The sequence below is a fragment of the Mastigoproctus giganteus genome, chromosome 8 (genome assembly GCF_048544385.1).
Source record: "Mastigoproctus giganteus isolate SK-2022 chromosome 8, ASM4854438v1, whole genome shotgun sequence".
Lineage (NCBI taxonomy): Eukaryota > Metazoa > Arthropoda > Arachnida > Uropygi > Thelyphonidae > Mastigoproctus > Mastigoproctus giganteus.
The window spans coordinates 4215414-4234077 of record NC_143582.1 but is presented as its reverse complement, the minus strand read 5'-3'; the positions used below and the strand labels follow the sequence as shown (position 1 = coordinate 4234077).

At 38.6% G+C, this 18664-nt stretch overlaps 1 protein-coding gene across 1 annotated transcript in view; it reads left to right on the top strand.

Annotated features, from left to right (window-relative positions):
• The window catches only part of LOC150081210 (metabotropic glutamate receptor 5-like), a 38814-nt gene that overhangs the window by 15391 nt on the left and 4759 nt on the right, over nt 1-18664 (top strand). Inside the window, exons 2-8 of the mRNA XM_090378884.1 lie at nt 1846-2619; nt 13682-13928; nt 15046-15278; nt 15386-15629; nt 15809-15986; nt 16286-16412; nt 16682-17594. Coding sequence (XP_090235010.1) covers nt 1869-2619; nt 13682-13928; nt 15046-15278; nt 15386-15629; nt 15809-15986; nt 16286-16412; nt 16682-17594 — 2693 coding nt within the window. The 5' untranslated portion in view covers nt 1846-1868. The remainder of the gene's footprint in view (nt 1-1845; nt 2620-13681; nt 13929-15045; nt 15279-15385; nt 15630-15808; nt 15987-16285; nt 16413-16681; nt 17595-18664) is intronic.

The window sequence follows — 18664 nt, the reverse complement described above, 5'->3', positions numbered from 1 at the left end:
CAAATACTTCTCTAAAATAACAAAAAATAGTTTTTGTGCAGGTGGAGTGTTGACAGTCGTATCGAGCATCAATTACAATCTCAGATCTTTCGAGTTATCTGAGGATTTCGTATGTCAGTCACTGACACTGGCTGTTGACATTTCTTCTTTCTGAGTTCCCCCTTCTCGTACGAGATTGCGTCCATAAATGAAAGGAGAAATGTGTTGTGGACATTGGCGGAAGTCGACAGACGTCAATTCCTTAAAGAAATCATCCATCAACCTTGAAGTCCATACACGTGATACGTCTCGTGGAGTCTTAAACGAAAGCGGGACATTACTTCCTTTATCAAGACGTGTTGCTTCTCCTCAGCTATTTCTTTCTAGACTGCCTTCAGGAACATCCCACATGACTTGAGCTTCTCTGATCGATAGGCCCAAGAAAAACTTCGTAAGACCTTTCTTGGGCCTATCGATCGGAGAAACTCAAGAAACCCAGATAGTACTAGCTGTGACATTGGACTACAGCGAGAGACTGGTTATGAATAAAAACTGTATAAACCTTGAGCAGCTAGGTCAAGCAGATTATTGAACTAGAAAATTGTTTGAAGTTTTTTTTCCCTTCCTCCAACAACCATGCCTATTTTTACCCCTTTTTCAAGCCACCTGCATATGTGAACAAGTTGTCAGTTTGACGAAGGTAGTCACTGGCATCTGTGGACTTTGATCGATGATTCAATGCTTGATCCACCAACATGCTTTTTTCGGTGTCAGTGAAAAAAGAAAAAAAAATCTCCACAAACAAAAACATCTTTTATAGAAATAAATAAATATATATACTAGACAAAGAAGTAGTCTTGTTTTATAAAATGAGGCATGCGCAGTGAGTTATATTGTGCCACCGTGCGGGATACTTTATTCTGGGATATGCTGCATACACCACACTACCAGTAGTATTCGGACACCCCTTCCAGTGCGAACTGGATGGTTCTCGTGCTTCACAATCTAATAAACCGTTGGTTTTAATGTCAAAACCATCATGTGACCAAATAACATACATAAAATAAGTTTCTGTTATTATTTTGATAATCTTATCCACAAGAAAAATAAAACCATGCATACCGGCGGCTCCTTCTAGCAATTTATTCCCTCATAGGTAGCACAGGTGGTGGAATAGCCATCCTGCCGCGCTTCGGGTGGAAAATACCTGAGTTCGAGTCCCTTCGATGACCTCAGGAATTTTATGGACCTTTTTAACAACGTGGCTCAATTACATTCGGTCTCAGAAGAGGGTAGCATGGTTTTTTTTTCTTTTGGAAACATGGGTTTTTCTACCGCAGACCTCACGAAATTTATAGACAATATACATCGAGCAATATGGCCTTAGTCGCTGATACTCCGAAAAACTCTACTAAAACAAAAACTATAAAGTATCAAGCATATGATTGATGCAACTTGTAGGTTGGCCAGATTACAATCTCTTGTTCTTGTTGCTGATTCCAGAGAGCCAGAGGCATAGATTATTTTTCCTTTGGATCTACGCGAAGTTTATTAATGTTCCTTTCATCGGAAAGAATTGGGTCCAATCTGAAGGTGACGCGATACCTTGATGAAATTTCAAGTTCAAAGACTGTAAATTGGCGAGTATATAGGATAAAAACAATAATATGTTTGATCAAAGGATTTCTTTTTTAAATATATAGAGAGAGTCTTGAAAATTGAGGTTAGACGATTAATAATCATAATATCAGTTTATGTTAGAATCAGACGTTATGGAAAAATTTACAAAAAATTATTACATCTTTATTTTCAAATAAATAAATAAATATTTTAGTGCATCTCATATGAGTATTTTGTCTCTTATAGGCTTATTGAAGAGATTTCGTCAGATGTCCTCTGTTAGAGATTATCGTGTGCAAATCTTGCCCAAATGTTCGACGTGTAGAATGATCACAGTGGCAGGCTACAGGTACTCCTTGCTGGTTACTTTCTGGACTGTTTGCATTTCCATTGTCAAAACTGGCGGGTCTTCGAACCAAAGATTAACAGCTACAATTCCGGGGGATATCATGATAGGAGCTCTGGTTTCTGTCCATTTTGCACCAGGGCCAAAGCAAGCAGAGACCAGGACGTGCGGCGAAATTCGAGAGCAATATGGAATCCAGCGGGTGGAAGCTGCATTCCATACTATTGACCACATAAACAAAGACGACTCCCTTCTGCCCAATATCACCCTTGGGATAGAAGTCCGTGACTCCTGCTGGTACTCTCCTATCGCTTTGGAGCAGAGCATTGAGTTCATTCGGGACACCATTGCCCTTAACGAAGAGATGCCTAATCCTAGTGGCCAGTCGGGTGCAGACCCGAATCCCGACTGCTCTCGTCCTACAAAACACGCCAAGAATCTGGTGGGAGTTATAGGACCTGGGTCGAGTACCGTAACCATTCAAGTTCAAAACCTGCTACAGCTTTTCAACATCCCACAGATTGGCTACTCTGCAACAAGTCGATCGTTAAGTGACAAGAGCTTTTATAAGTACTTCCTGCGCGTTGTTCCCTCCGATAACCATCAAGCTCAAGCAATGGTGGACCTGGTTCGGCAACACAAATGGACCTACATATCTGCTGTACACACAGATGGTAAGTCGCTGTTTCCCTTATTAATCTTGTAGTTAATATGGGGAGTATTGCAAAGAAGTTTTGTATCTCCTTCAGTACTCGTACATTATTTGTTCCTCCTTGGATAATTGGCAATGGAAATCATATGGCCTAGATCATTAACTGCTGAAAGAAATTTAATTTTACTTTGCTATTTAGAACGGCTAGCTCCTAGTTTCATACCAGTTGAAAATTAGAATTATTCATTGATCCACCTTGTTACTGAAACTTTCTCCATCAGTAACTAGGATAATGACCTTACTTATCCTAGTCTGAATATCGATTGTTTATCGGCACAGTGAACTAGCAAAGCAATAGAGTAAATCTCTTTGGGTAAGAGCTTATAATGATGATAAATAACCAGGGGTCTTTGGTGTAATCTTTAGGCTACGATGTTGATCTTTCTCTTGCGATTTGAAAAACAGCAAGCTGTACCATCATTACTGGTGCATTAGATCGATATGGTTCTTCTTGTCCCCCCCCCACTCCAATGACGTCATAGCCTGTGGATCAGAGAGACCGCTTTGAATTTAAAGATTTTCAACTCAGAAACAGAGATGTAGTTCAATGATGCCAAAGACTGCGTGTTTGTGCCAATTCCCAGATGCACCGCTGCATCTTTCGAATATCGTATTCATTCACGGCAAGTGTTGGACAGCCTTTTGAATTCGGAGTTTCCCTAAGTTGTGAACGTTACTTAAAATAGTCTTGTAAATATGGGGTGTAAAGAGACTAGAAGCCAACTGAAAGAAGTTACTTTCTTAACGATTTTCACTTGAAAGGGAGGGGAAAATGAGTTCTTTTGAAAACATTAATTAATCACTCTTAACAATGAGGAGCATGTTTCCGAGGATGGAGATACAAGTTAGCACCGCGTGACATTGTGAGAAGCGTTACACGTATTAATAATCTCATTAACTTTCTTAGAGCCCCCAGTGAGAGCCGCCATCTGTGGACCAAACATTTTGCCTTTATCTCCACACTCACAACTTCATTAAATACTCCAACGTTTGCGCTTTTTAAACGTTATGACGACTCGCGCGGCCAAACCGAAAAGGGAAGGCGACTAATTAAGGTTAATGTATTTGCCAATGAGAGGGTGTAATTGCTTCAATTCTTTGCCACTCGTGTCCCAACTGTTTGAAGGATTTCATTAACCGAAGAGGTTATCGGAACACGCTTAAATGAATTCTATTCTCGATGGTGATCATCTTTCATATTCATCCACTCTTTTTTTGGATCCCACCCTTTTCTTATTTTTCATTGTGCCCGAGTATGAAGAACAAACTTAATTTAATTAAAAATGTCTTTAATTTATCTCTCTCTTTAAAGATATTCCGATGAGCCAACATTTTTCTGATATTTATCTAAAATTCGAAGTTAAATGGTTAGCTGTAAAGTTCTCTAGTTACAATGGTGTGTTTATTGTCTTGAGTGGAAAGAGAAATTATTCCGGCACATAAAAATCTTGATTTAGGATTCTAAGAACATTTGTTTTCAATTACTAGTATTAGAGGTGGTGCTCTATTGGGTACTTGGAAATAAATTAAAAGAAAAGCTTTTATAAAAGTCTCTTTTAGAGCGTTGAGGTGCTGTTTCATGTATTCTCTCCATCTTGTGATCTCCTCTGACCATGTGGTCGTCCTGGAATATGAACAGAACGTTTTATTTTATCTTACACTCTATGAACCCGAAATGTATCCAAACCTTTCCCTCCTAGATATCGCAGTTGGTATAATCATCATCTTCCTCACACCGAGTGGAAAAGATTTGAGTTCGAATCCCTCTCAAGTAGGGAAAAAATTGTTTTGGAGATGAAACTGTGCTGTCACCGTTAGTGAAGGCACATAGAATAAATCCATCTGTCATGGTCTAGACAAAAATCTTCTTTTCTGATAATCTGTAGTGTTCCAGCTGCCGATTTGAGAATACTTGGAAAGACCTTTTATCTCAGGACTAAGACGCTTCTCAAGGTGTAAAGGCAGTTACAAACTAATAAAAAAGTTCCCTCAGAAAGGCATGAGGAAGATCTCGTGAGAATTCAGTGAAACTTCAGTTATAGCGTAATAAGCGAAAAAAGAGTTGGTCTTTTGCTAAATGCAAGGTTCTCCTGTCTAACTAGTAAGACTGGTTCTTTCATTTTTAAGGGCAACCTTCGCGTCACTTAAGTGATTGTCTGAAGGTTATTTATATTGCGTAAAAGGTCACTTGATTGCTGAATTCAAAGTGTAGCTGTTTCCTTAGGTATAACGTGGGAATGCTCATATTCAAACGGTTAAATTAGTATTATCATGCTGATTTATTACAGTGTGGGACAGCAATAAGACAATCACTTTCGCTCTGAAACTGTTATTAGATTTCACAATCTGGTTAATGGGATGATAAATAAGTATTTCCTCTTTTATACTCAGAACAACCACATGGAATCAGAAGAACTTACACGAATTTTACCAAGATTTCATGGGAAAGGAGATACAAACATCGAATTTGAACCGCTGCCAGTCATACGTCCACCCACACAGACACTACAAAATGAACCGCAGCTGGACACCAACATCACTTAATTCTAAACCAACAAGTTTTGACTTAAGTGCTGATATAAAATAAAATTTCCGTAAATTCCGTTTTTGATATAAAAAAATTAATTTACTGAAGTAATGTTTATTTTAGAATTAGTTGGAGGACGATTGGAAATGAAGTTTTTTCCATGAGAAGACGCTCCATCTGAATGGTCACTTGTTGAGTAACAATGCAAGGATATAAAAGAAACTATAAATATAAAATATAAAAGGTTGACTTTCATTTTCTGAAGGTCTTTTCACGCATGCAAATCCAACCTGTTTTCAGATATTCCCATTGATATTCTTCATTTCCCAAGCATTCAGTGAGCACATCCTTACAACAAAATCTGCTCAGAAACAGAAAACAAATTTAATGACACAAAACATTAACTTTTTGATATATCCTAAGTTACTGCAAGGAGTTGTACGAGTTTTCGCTTTTTTTGCGACTGGATTTGACCTTCTTGCTGCGCATAATTACTCATTCCATATGCCGACGACTTGAATATTCAAAGTAACGAAATCAACTCTTTCATCAGAGATGAAAATGTTACCCACAAATTTATAATCTACAAAGACCTTCTCGAAATGTTACTCAAAAAACCTTTCTAACATATCTATAAAGGGTTTCCAAAAAGGTTAGTTAAAACCTTTCTAACTTACCGTACAATGACTTTCCCGAAATGTTATCCAAAAACTTTCTAACCTACGTTTTTATGGGTGACTTGAGAGTGGTCCAATCACCAAATAACAACCAGCGAACAGCAATCCTGTTCTGGGAAACAGATCGTTGATGCGACAGGCCAACGGAGGCTGATAAGACTTGTGCAAGGTAGCTTTCTGCTACCTTGCACAGTCAGCCAAATAACAACCCAGCACAACAGTGGAAAACAAAGGGAAATTTCAGAAAGAACAACTCATCATTCCTTGTAATAATAGATCGGGTACTGATGTTTCAGAGCCTACTGTAACCGCACCTTGATGTTTTTTGCAAGAAAACAAAAATGGGCTTATATCACAAGCAGGTACTGTACAGAATTGGTTCCAGGACCAATGTGGGAATACAGTTTGGCTTACTGCAGTGGCCTCCCCATTCAGCAGATCATAATCCAATTAAGATTGTGGGATGAAGTGCAACACAGCCATCCACCTTGCAGCAATGGAAGCAATTGAGCCAACATTCACCAGCATTCCTTGGAATGCTTTCGACACTTCATTACTTCCATACCACGATGAACAAAATGCTGCTCTGAGGGACACGGGGAATCCATTCGCTGTTAGGTATGCATACTAATAATGCCATTCCGTGTATTCTGTAGTGATACAGGAAATAAGAAATATGTTTACAAAAATTATTTGTTATAAAAATGAAACATGAGTTTACTGACTGTGTAACTCATTTGCTAATAAATTAATCTGATGACAATTTAGTAGTGGCAAATGATTCAAGACAGCAAACGAATACAGCATCAATCAAAGGGGAAAAAACTAATTCCCACGTCACCAGTCCATCTCCTCCAATAGTTTAGTTTTTAAAATTTATTCAAATACTGACTTCCACAACAACAGATGGAAGATTGTCCCTACAATCAACCATCCGCTCGCTAAAGGCAAAGTTCCATTCATATACATTCTACAACTCTCCATCTTCAATTTAAAGTTATGCCCCATCATGCATGAACAACAGCATTGAGCAAGAACATCAGCATTCAGCTTGATTCAATGTCGATGTTCTCCACTCAAAGCCTTAAACACCTCAATAAGATCTCCTAGCAGGTGTGTACCTCAAGACACTTCAGTTTGAAGAACTAAATTCTTCTTGATAAGAAAAATTTTAGCTCTGCAAAGTCATTCTTGATAAGAGTATCTTTTTCCCCATCACCAATTTCGTTGCCCTTCTCTGCACCTGTTGTAGCAGATTTACATTCTTCTTAAAATGAGTCCTTCAGACCTGTATGTAGTACCTCAAGATGCGGCCTGACCATTGCCTTATACAATGGGATAATTACCTTCTTATCCCTGTTAACATATTTTCTCTATATCATTGACAAAACCCCATGAGCTGTGCTAGCAGCATTGCTCAGAGAACTTGACACCCTACTGCGCAATCGCCACCATGACGTTTTCATTTTCTACTACCCTGAGTGAAGTACCACACAGTTGGTACGTCACGCTGTTGTTAATGCTACCCATGTGCAGTACTTTGTATTTGTCAATGTTAAACTTCATCTGCCATTTCTAAGCCCACGTGCCTAATTTTTTTGATCTTGTTTCAGTAGCATGCCGTCATTTATATCATTTACCACCCTGCCAACTTTGCATCATCTGCAAACTTACACATTAAGCCTAATATACTTTCATCAATATAATTAATAAATACAGAAAACAACAATAGGTCCAACATCGAATCCTGGAGGACTCCCCTAATAACATTAGTCTATGAAGAGCAGTGCCCATTGATAAACACTCTGTCTGCTTCCACTCAACCATCCCTTTATCCATAGCAGTAACTTGCCCTTAATGCCACATTACTCCAGTTTGTACAACATTCTTTTATGCTTTTATGTACAACAGCATAAAAGCCTTCCTGAAATCCAAGTATATGATATTGATATTATTTTTTTTGCATCCAGTTCCTTTGTTACTACATCATAGTATCCAATCAGATTGGTCAGGCAAGATGCCGCTTAAAAATCCACGCTCTGACTGCAGTATAATTGCATTGCTGTCCAGATGGTCCTGCATTACGTTTTTAACCAGGGATTCCATTATTTTCCCTGGAACAGAAGTTAAGCTAACAGGTCTGTCATTATTGATGGCACTTTTTGATCCACTTTGTGAATTGGGGATGCACTTGCATATATCCTTTTCATAGGGACCTTTTCTGAATCCAAAGATGTTCTCATAATTATGGCTGTTGCTTTCTTAACTTTTTTCTTGTCTCCCTTAATATAATTGATCAAAATGAAATTTGCTTAAAATTTGAAATAATTACTTGAAAATACAGTTTTCTGTTCTCTGGGTAAAATCGTGGTAGTTTTGCCCAACGCATTATAAATGTATTAAAAGAGCTGAAACAGAGATTAGTGATATCGATGTGGGGAGGAGGAGGCTTTGGAAATAGTAATGGGGTTATAATGACAGATGGGCATAACTATGATGCGAAATTAATGAAGAGTTGTCCCGTTTAAAACTAATCACATATTCAATTGAGACCTTGATGGGACAAACGTTGCCATAGGTAATTACACAGGATTTTCCACAGTTACAAGCATCCCTTTATTTTAGTAATCTATGCAGCCCGTTTCTTCTACAAAAAATTCTTTCGCTTCTTGATGGAACCATATTAGATGGCTGTTTTTGTCTTAAGCGTCCGAAATTGCGCGATGTCTTGTTCAAGTTTTCTTTTCAAAGTTGAATTTTTTATCACATCTAAGCTCTGTGCCTTAGAATTCTCTGTTTCAAAAGATTTTTATTGTATTTACTTCTTTTTGAGGTTTTAATACTTAAGAAACTTTAAGCCACTTTTATTTTTCGAGTCTTCTGGGTTTCAAAATAAAAAATAGAGCATTTTTCTTGAAGTGCTTCTCTTTAGTGTGTTGCCTAAGAACAAACAGTTATCGTGGTCTCTTTGGTAAATCGCTTATTCATCATTTAATATTTCAACGGACTTTTTAAAGTCTGTCTGCTGAGACATTACGAAAGCTCTTAAGATGATATGCAGAAGTGCTCTATCCCTTCTCCTTCATTCGCAGGAACAAGTCTGTAGTGTCTGCGCATCCTATGGTAGTAGCGTATATAATGCGGGTTCTGGGTCAGTGACCCAGAAGCTACAAGGTCTACTAAAAGATGCTTTGAGTAAAACTCAGCAACAACAGACAGGTTGGTTTCTTCAATTTTTATGACTTGTTATGGCTAAAGGTGCATTAGGTTCTTTAAGAATTTTTGAGCTTACCAATGTCATAAATCATTGTTTCTGATACGTGGGCTAGACCGATTATAATTGGTAATTCCACTAATATCCAGTTACTAGATATTAGTGGAAGTATTGGAATCATATAAATTTTATATGATTTATACTAAAAATATCATTTTGGTTAGTTACCACTATTGTATTGAGTTGTTATTTGACCGAATCCTTCTTTTACCCTGAAGAAGTCTTGTCAGCCTCCTTTGGTACAATTGTACGATATGAAAAAATTAAAACAGCCTAATAAGAACCACTATGGATTGCCCAACATTTCTATTAACTTTCCCTCTGACTTTTAGCGTCTAAAATAAACCCAGATGGCGAAGATAAGGACAATGAGAAAGACCATAGGTGATCATGAGTTGATTATACAGCTGTATTAAAGGAAGCGATTAGTAGCTTTTCTCGTAATCAGGGTGATGGATCCACTGCCCTCAACTACCTCCCATTCTAAGGATGCAGTTTACATGGCAGATCACATTATAGGAACACTGTCCCTATCTCATTGAATCGATGCCTGGGAATATTGCTGCTGTTGCGAGGGCAAATGGTGATCCTACTGTTTCCAACAAATTTCCCACCGAATTTGAAGAGTTTTCCAACTGCGACAGGAATAATTTTCGCCCGTAGTTGCTCGTTGAGGAAAATTAAGCGCAATATATTTTGGGGTTGGCCGAGAACATTTCTCCAAATGGCAAATCGCAGCTGAACTTAGCAGACTACGTTTTCACTGATGTCGTGTTTACTTTACCGCCTATTTGATGCTCCGGAACAGAATTTAGATCAATACTGGAAGCTTATTTGCCAATGTTTGTAGTCACTTTATAATTACATCACAGTTGCTATTGAAAGCTCAAATATTTGAATGCGCTGATGCTAATTCCAGCAGAGAGCAAGCTTACTGTTAAATCAGTTTCTGCATATCCTGTTCTTTGGCAGCGTACACTTAGCATGTCAGAGAATTAACGTCACAGAAATATATTTGCTCCACTCTACGTACACTACGTTACCAAAGGTTCTGGAGAACCAGCAAGAAAGACAACAGTTTATAGATTTTAGTACAGGAGGATCAACTTTGGAAGATTTACACCAATGTTTCTATCTAAATAATTGTCCTTTCCTCCAACAGAGCGGGCTTTAATTGGGCAAGCGATCTCGTCCTCCATGAATTATCTGACTACCTTATTTTCTATACAATATGTATGTCCTAGCTTCTAATATTAGGATTCTGTAGATGATTGTCAATTTTCTTCTGAATCCAACGGCTCAAGAAACAGTTTTGCTTCCACCACTCAATATGAAGCTGCAAACATCCAAACAATTTATCAAAGCATTGAATCCTCAAGGTGAGGCATTAAAGTATATGCAATCTGGGTTCCCAAAACTAGTGCAAAAACGAAAGGTGGCATATTTATTGTTCTACAAGTAAAGCAGATGTTGGATTCATAAGAACTGGAAGACAAAATGATTGATGTTTACAGTCGTTTTTCCTTGTAGTTAATGTCTTTCGTGGTAATATTAAGAGTGAAAGTTGCAAAGAACTAGTTGCCAGAGTGTCAATAAAGCTCCATTATGCGGATTTTTTCAGACCACCTGCATTTTTTAACTTCACCTGAATTTTATCAGACCAAATCTAGTCGATGTTAGTGAAGAACTAACAGGGGAAGAGATTCCACCTGCCCACAAAGTCATTCGAGAAGAGGTACCAAGAAAGGTGGGATGAAGCTATGGTTTGGGTTGATTTATAACAAAGGTTATAAATTCTATTCAGTGCAGAAGTTAAACATTGTTAGTAAATTTGGTGTAATACAATTACATCTTTGCTTTTCTTTCATTTCTTGCCAAACTACGCAAAAAAATAACGCCACCTTTCGATTTAGAATAACCAGGTTCATGTTAATACCCAAGGAATGCAAATAAACAACTCTTTTGAAAATTTCTTACTTAGTGTTCTATTACCAGTTGGAGACTCCATATTCTCTTAAGGCAATGCATTCATTTGCAGTGGGTCCCTTGCTCCAGGGTATGCGTAATATGCATTTCTTTTGCATCCTGTTGACGTGTTCCAATAAAGACGCGGGTTGTTGAAGTGAGTTCCCCATTAACTCTAATATTTTGCATCCACTTTGATGCGCCATTGATTTTAGCTTACTTCTCCCCATTAACTTCTTCCATTCTAATCTTCGTTGTCATTTCTCCGAAATAATTACGATGGCCATGTGCGCGGCCTGTTAAAAGCGTTTCCTAAATCACCGGGTGTCATCTTTCTGTCCTCTAATAACCAACAGATGCGTCTACTGCGGGCCCCAATTAATTTATATTCTCAAATAGAACGGGTCCCTAAGTTCATCCACTGCTTAATGGATGTCATGAGACTCACAGATTGCAACGAAATCTCTAGAGCTCGAAAGATAATATCATCTTACACTTACTTGAGAGTTTTAATCTCTTAATTTCGATGTATAAACTGAATTCAAGGCCAAGGGGTTCTTGAAAATTCATACCGTCTGTTAACAAAAAAGTCTTGGACAAAATTATAAAATTATTATTAAATGATCCAGAAGTAATTTCGCAAGATGTTTTGGAATAAAAGAAAAATTTATCTCTGTGGTGATTTTAATGACGAAAATGGACCATCCATATGTTACTTGACACTTATGAAGGATGACATGGCTACCTACCTGCTCTACTCTATGGAAGAGTTCGATATCGTCCATTAGAAAGAAGTTGGTTAATCACACCATTTCGTCCACAACTGTTCCCTTTACAACTTACGATTTAAAAGTGGTGATGTATCCCTTGGTAAACCTTGTGCACTTCTGTGGGATACTTTATTTAGAATTCTTCTCCTAAATCCTGAACTTACTCATTGAGTGTGTTCTGTGGTCGATTTTCTATTTTGCTGAACCAAAAATCCCGAGTTTTCAGGAGAAAAAACCATGCTATCCTCGTCTGAGACAATTAACTCAGCATGTTGTGAAACAGGCCCATAAAAATTTCTGACGTCATCCACGGGACTCGAATTCAGTTCCTTTCCACTCGATGTGGGAAGGACGACGATCCTACCAACTGCGCTACCCACGAGGGCAATTTATTGATGTCTGTGCACAGTGGAACTGTGGGATGCATGGTAAAGAGGTGACATACTCATGGTTTCCTGTTGGTTGTTGTAGTTTTAGGGCCGTCAGCAACTTTGATCGTATTGCCCCATATATAATATTTATTTAAATTGTGTGTTCTGTGGTCGATTTGCTGTTTCCGTGAATAAAAACAATTGCTCTCTCGCCTGAGACCGACTAACTCGGCCACATTGGAAAACGCCAATAAAAATTCCTCTCATCTAATGTCCTAGCTACGAGGGTGATTTTTTTTTTAAATTACGATATTGGTTCATGGGTTTCATGAAGATTGTGTTTCTCCCAATAGGTAATGGAAGTCAGAAATGAGTGGATTTTAAAACTTTATGCCTTTTTAATGTGAAATTCAAAAGGCTAATTAAAAGGTCACTGGCTGTCCAAATTATTTTAGTTGCATTTCTTTGTGAAGAAGATTATCGACTTTTACTTGCAAAAAAGGTCTTGTTAACTTCTAAGAAATCGCAGTGATTCTCCCTCGAGGCTAGATCTTAGAAAACAATTAATTAGAGGTAAAATTTATTTAGATTTTAGCTCAAGAGCTGTGCATAACTTTCAACTGTCTTCGATAATTAAGCCTTGAGCAGGAAAAAAATTCTTTGGACTTGCTCGCCGGTCCCTCATTAAATTACAACTTACATAAACAATTCATTAATAATCGCGTGCAACCTGCAGTATTAGTCACAAAAATCGCCTCTCAGAAAGCAGTTTCTTCAAGACACGACAATTTTGTGTCTGGAAGAAATCGGAAGAAGATTTTCCAAATTGTTTGAATCCGATGAAAGCTTCTGCGAACAAAAAGGAAACCGATTGGAATGCGTTCTCGGGAATTTTCTATAATCTTTCGAATTCTGCGAAATCCTTCCTCTCTCTCTCTCTCTCCTTCTGGGTTTGCTGTACCGAGTTCTCTGATTACTTAAGGATGTTCCAATACGCCCTGACATCCATCCGCTGCCTGTTTGTTTCCTGCAGTTGGGTTGCTATAGCAACCTCTTTAGAAAAATTGTTAAAACTTCCCTTCTGCATTTTTAAGTACTTTTTTTTTTGGTACTGCAGCTATTTTGTCATTTTTGATACGTAACTATGGAGGACTACAAGATGTATCTTGTTGAAGGGCAAAAAATCGATCCCAGGATGCAAAATCTCTCAAGATGCTGGCTCCTATTACTTCAGCTAAGAAGTAAAACAGGTAATGAACAAACAATAGGGAAGGGTGGATATTAAATCTAGGGTGAAAAAATGTTTATTTTAAGCTCTTCTACCACGCCAGAAATTAATTCGATTTTCTTAAGCTCTGAAGATGCGTGTCTCAGTTATTTACAATAAATTAGTTTAGATAAGAGGCAGTGACAGCTAATGATGATGTTTTTCTCATTTAGGGAATTATGGGACCAATGGGATGGAAGAATTCATTAAACAGGCGAATGAAGCTGGCATATGTATAGCGGCTACAGATTCCGTCCTTAGTAATGCCGAAGACGAAGCTTTCGATAAAGTTATTAAGCATCTCCAAAGGTACCCGGATGCGAAAGTGGTGGCCTGTTTTTGTGAAGGGATGACCATTAGGGGATTGCTGAGAGCTAGTCAAAGACTCAACGTTAGCGGCAGTTTCCTCTTTATTGGAAGGTAAATAAATCTAAATATATATTGATCTAATTATATTAACAAGTTCTGAGTGTATGTACCAGTATGTTGTACTTCTTCCGGTGGCACACTTGTAATTATAATCTCTTCACAGTGATCGAAAAAGCTTGGGTTTGAATCCCGTCCATTTACTGATTTTTCTCCCATAAACACGATTTTTCATCCACAAAACAAAATAGGCAAATTATGAGCTTCCCTCCTCACTTAGGTACCTATCCGGTTGACCTCTCAATTTCTTCAAACTGTCAGCCTCAACTATCTGCAAAGGCAACTTGTTTCAGTAATGAAAATCTCGTCTAAACCCCTTTCCCTGTAATTTCAATTTATGGCTCTCTAGTTCTGGAATCACAAAATAGAAGGAACTGGAAAGTTGCTGGAGAGCCTTCATCCTGCAGTGGATTGAAAATGGCTGATGATATTGAGTTCTGGAATTATTTAAAGCAGTGAAAAGTCTGCCTTCATTCATTTTACTAACCCCTCTTTACAGCCTTATAAACTTCAATCAGGTCCCCTCTAAGGTGGCTAGTTGCCAAGCTCTGTAGCCCACATAATCAAAGTCTTTCATTTTACGGCTACCCTTTGGCCATGCGATTTGGATTGTTTAGAACTTATATTGTGGTAAATTTTAAAAATCTAAATTGCGTGTATTCTGTAGTCATTTTGCTTGGAATATTAAAAATCTAACGAGCAGGTGTCTTATTTTTCTGAACGAAGCCAATCTTCCAGGAAAGAAATAAAACAAGGAAATCTTTCCCAAGACCAACTGAAAAAGGAAAGCCACAATATTCTTTTTTACTGGAAGTCGGTGTAGCTGGGTCAGTCGGTCTTGGGAACCATCAGTCGGACATGGATTTTCTTCATCTGAACTAGAAGAACAGCTTTCTTCTCATTCCGATAAGAAGTATCCCAATACTGCACCAATTGTAGTTGACATTGCCAAAGGTAAAAACATATTAATTGGCCACAAAATATTTGGGCTTAACTGAATTCAAATTTATATCCAGGATTCACTAAATCTAGTGATTTGTTGAGAAATTTTCTTACACATTCGGTTAATTATTAAGAACATTCAGTGTGTCTATTTTTTGTATTTGTTTAGCGATGGTTGGGCAGATCGCTCAGATGTCGTTGAAGACATAGAAGAACAGGCAGTCGGAGGAATATCCATCAGGATTCACTCTCCCAATGTAAAGAGCTTTGATCCGTATTATTTCGCTTTAAATCCTCGTAATAACTCAAGGAATCCTTGGTTTCCTGAGTTCTGGGAGCATCGTTTCAACTGCTCTTTAGGAAGCAGAAGGTCATCTCTAAAATACAACAGGACATGCACAGGTGCTCAGACTTTTTAATGAGTTTTGTATTCAATAACTTTTCCTTCATCAATGGCCGAAGCTGCCGAGGGTCTTGGAAACTCATTGTTTTTCTTTTCCATTCCACAGGTCGAGAGAATTTGTGGGAGAGGTACAAACAGGACACAAAGATGGCATTCGTTAAGAAAGCTATCTACACCATGGCCTACGGACTACATAACATGCAACGAGTTCTGTGTAAAGGTAGCAATGGGCTCTGTCCCGCGATGGTCCCTATAAACGGATCTGTCTTTCTTCAGTATTTGATGAATGTGAGCTTTAGGTGGGAAAACGAAGACGTAGATTTTGATGAAAATGGAGATCCACCAGGCAGGTAAACAGTCTTAACCAATATCACTGAGCTAAGAAAACAGAAATTTACAAACCATTTCATGAATAGAATTCATGAAATGATTGTTATGTGCAATATTTCACGTTTATCTCCGGAATCTTTTGTAGACATAATGATTGTTGCGGGATTTATTAATTAAAAATGTCTCTCTGTTTCTTCAGGTATGATATCATGAACTATCAACGTATTAACAACACCGCGTACGACTATGTCCTCGTTGGTTCGTGGGTGACTGGCAAATTGTCCATCTTCCATCAGATCCAGTGGAATCCTGGTGCAGAAGGTAAAGGTCCACCTGATTCTGTTTGCAGTAGACCATGCGATAATGGACAAGTGAAGGTAAATATACAACTGGAATTATAACCCAATATTTAAGCCAGTTCTAATTATACAACCGGCTTAAAAGCAACTTAGAGACTATAACTTAGCCTCTAAGTTGCCCAAAACATTAAGTTTAGGCTGAAGACAGAGACAGAAATATAGCTATCGGATCGATGCAACAATTTTAGAGTGATTAGCATTCTGGAAATTCCTTCATCATCTGAATGATGTTTTGTTGTTTATTTAGGAAAGATGTTTTGGTTCTAGACCTTTTTTGTCAAGCTTAATGTTAACCGAATTGTTTCTTTTTATTCCAGAATATCCAATCAGAGAACGTAAGATGCTGCTGGGTGTGTGTTCCCTGCAAGGATAACGAGTACTTGAAGGATGAGTTCACTTGTGATCCCTGCGTTGAAGGAACATGGCCAAACAGTAATCATACAGGTAATTAGGCGTTGTGATTTTTTTTTTACACTACTGTATTTTCTTCTTAAATGATGGTAATGGTGAGTGTGCGCGTGCGCACATATTTCGCATCAAATAAGGCCATTTCGAAGGTTATTGTCACCTCATCGGTAGACCAGAGGTCAGACAACTCATTAGTAGAAAAAGAAATGCGATAGTAAGAAAAAAAGAAATCGTTGTGAATTTCATTTATGTGTTAATTATTAATCAATACTCCATTGTGATGACTTCATTTTCTTCTCCCACAGCTTGCTACAAGTTGAAGCAGGAATACATCCAGTGGTCGGATACGACCGCGGTGGTTGCGCTGTCAATTGCTTCTCTGGGATTCACCGCTACAGTCTGGGTGATGGGAGTCCTGATCAGACACAATAACACCCCCGTTGTAAAGGCATCCACAAGAGAGCTGTCCTATCTGATCTTGATCGGCATGTGCCTGTGCCATGGCACCACGATTCCTCTCCTGGCGAAACCCACCAAGATTTCGTGCATATTATCGCGGGTGTTTCCCGGATTCAGCTTCGCTATGATGTACGCAGCTCTCGTTACTAAGACTTTGAGGATAGCGAGGATCCTGGCCGGGAGCAAGAAGAAGATCATCACTAAGAAGCCGCGCTTCATGAGTCCAATGGCGCAGGTGGTGATCACGTGTTTGCTGATTGCTGTCGAGAGTGCTATCATCGCCACAATGCTGGCGTGGGCCCCCGCCGACTCCATAGTGAAGTACGCCAAGGACAGAGCAAGATTGGTGTGCAATACCACCCCGCTGGACATCATCGCTCCTCTCGGGTTTGACCTTCTTCTGATCGCCATGTGTACTCTGTACGCTGTAAAGACGAGGAACGTGCCGGAGAACTTCAACGAGGCAAAATTCATCGGGTTCACGATGTACACCACTTTAGTCATATGGATGGCATTCGTCCCCATCTACTTCGGGAGTGAATCGAAGGTGGTGACCATGTGTCTGTGCATCAGTTTCAGTGCAATGGTGGCCCTCGTGTTACTCTTTCTCCCTAAAGTGTACATCATCCTATTTCGCCCTGACAAGAACAATCGAAGTGCCTTCACGACCACTAAAGACCTTCGTTGCCATATTGGATATCACGCGGCTGCAGTCTCCAGGACTTCTTCCCACTCGACAACAGACATTGAGTCCCCCAGGTACATATCGCCAATTGATGGTTTATTTAGTTCAGTAAAATCACGATGGTGTGGGTATTAAATTAAATAGCGGACTTACTCGCATATTTTTCCTTTTCAAAACTTTCACTTTAAATCACTTTCATTTAATTTAAAATTTACATTCTGAATAATTCTCATCCGTTTATCTTCTACGACTGCATGGGGTAATAACGTTGGGCTTAAAAACAATAAAATAAATAAGTAATGTTTATTATTTTAAAACTACTTTATACACATACTAGCCAAAAAAATTCGAACTTTTGTATTAAGACAGTGATAGAGAGAAGAATTGCAAATAGATGCAAACAAAACTGTGACGTGGGGAGGTGGTGTCTTGCCCGTTGAGTATGAAGACTGCACAGGCTGTTCGACTGCGGTAATCCGAAGTCAGAATGGGGAAAACGTTCACCACGCTCAATCCTGTTGAGAATGTCTAGGATATGCTGGTAAAAGCTATTCGGCAATGAAGCCCTCTTCCTCCAATTCTATTGCGCCTATACGATATTTTGCTGGAAGAATTGTTACAGTTAGACCAAAACGCATTAAAGAACTTCACAAAACACGAAGGCGAATCAGGTAGTTTAAATGTCATAAGTTTATCTCCAAGTGAGCAATGATCACTAAGTAAGAAAATGTGTTTAAATTTCGGAAAAACTAATTTAAATATTGTTTTTCAAGGGCTGAAGTAGCTAATGGAATAAATTTTTTATGTTACCAGACCTTTGGAACTACAGAACCAACGATCCTGCCAAAGTTCGACAACGCAATCCTAGCAGCTTTTCTTTTCAATTTTCGGGACACATTTAATGTGTATCCAAGAAAGTTAATTGTTCTCGAGTGAAGAAGATGGAAGATCAACTAGAGATCTGGTGGAAGGCAGTCATTTATGACCTGAAGCAGCTGTTGAACCTATTCGACATGTTCGATTCGTGACTAAAAGCATGCATCGCTGAATAGATGATAATTTTTTTCTGAAGGTGAAGCTTTGTAACGTACCAGAACCAGGAGCCAGCACCAGAGGAACAGAGAGGGAGAAACACAACTTTACA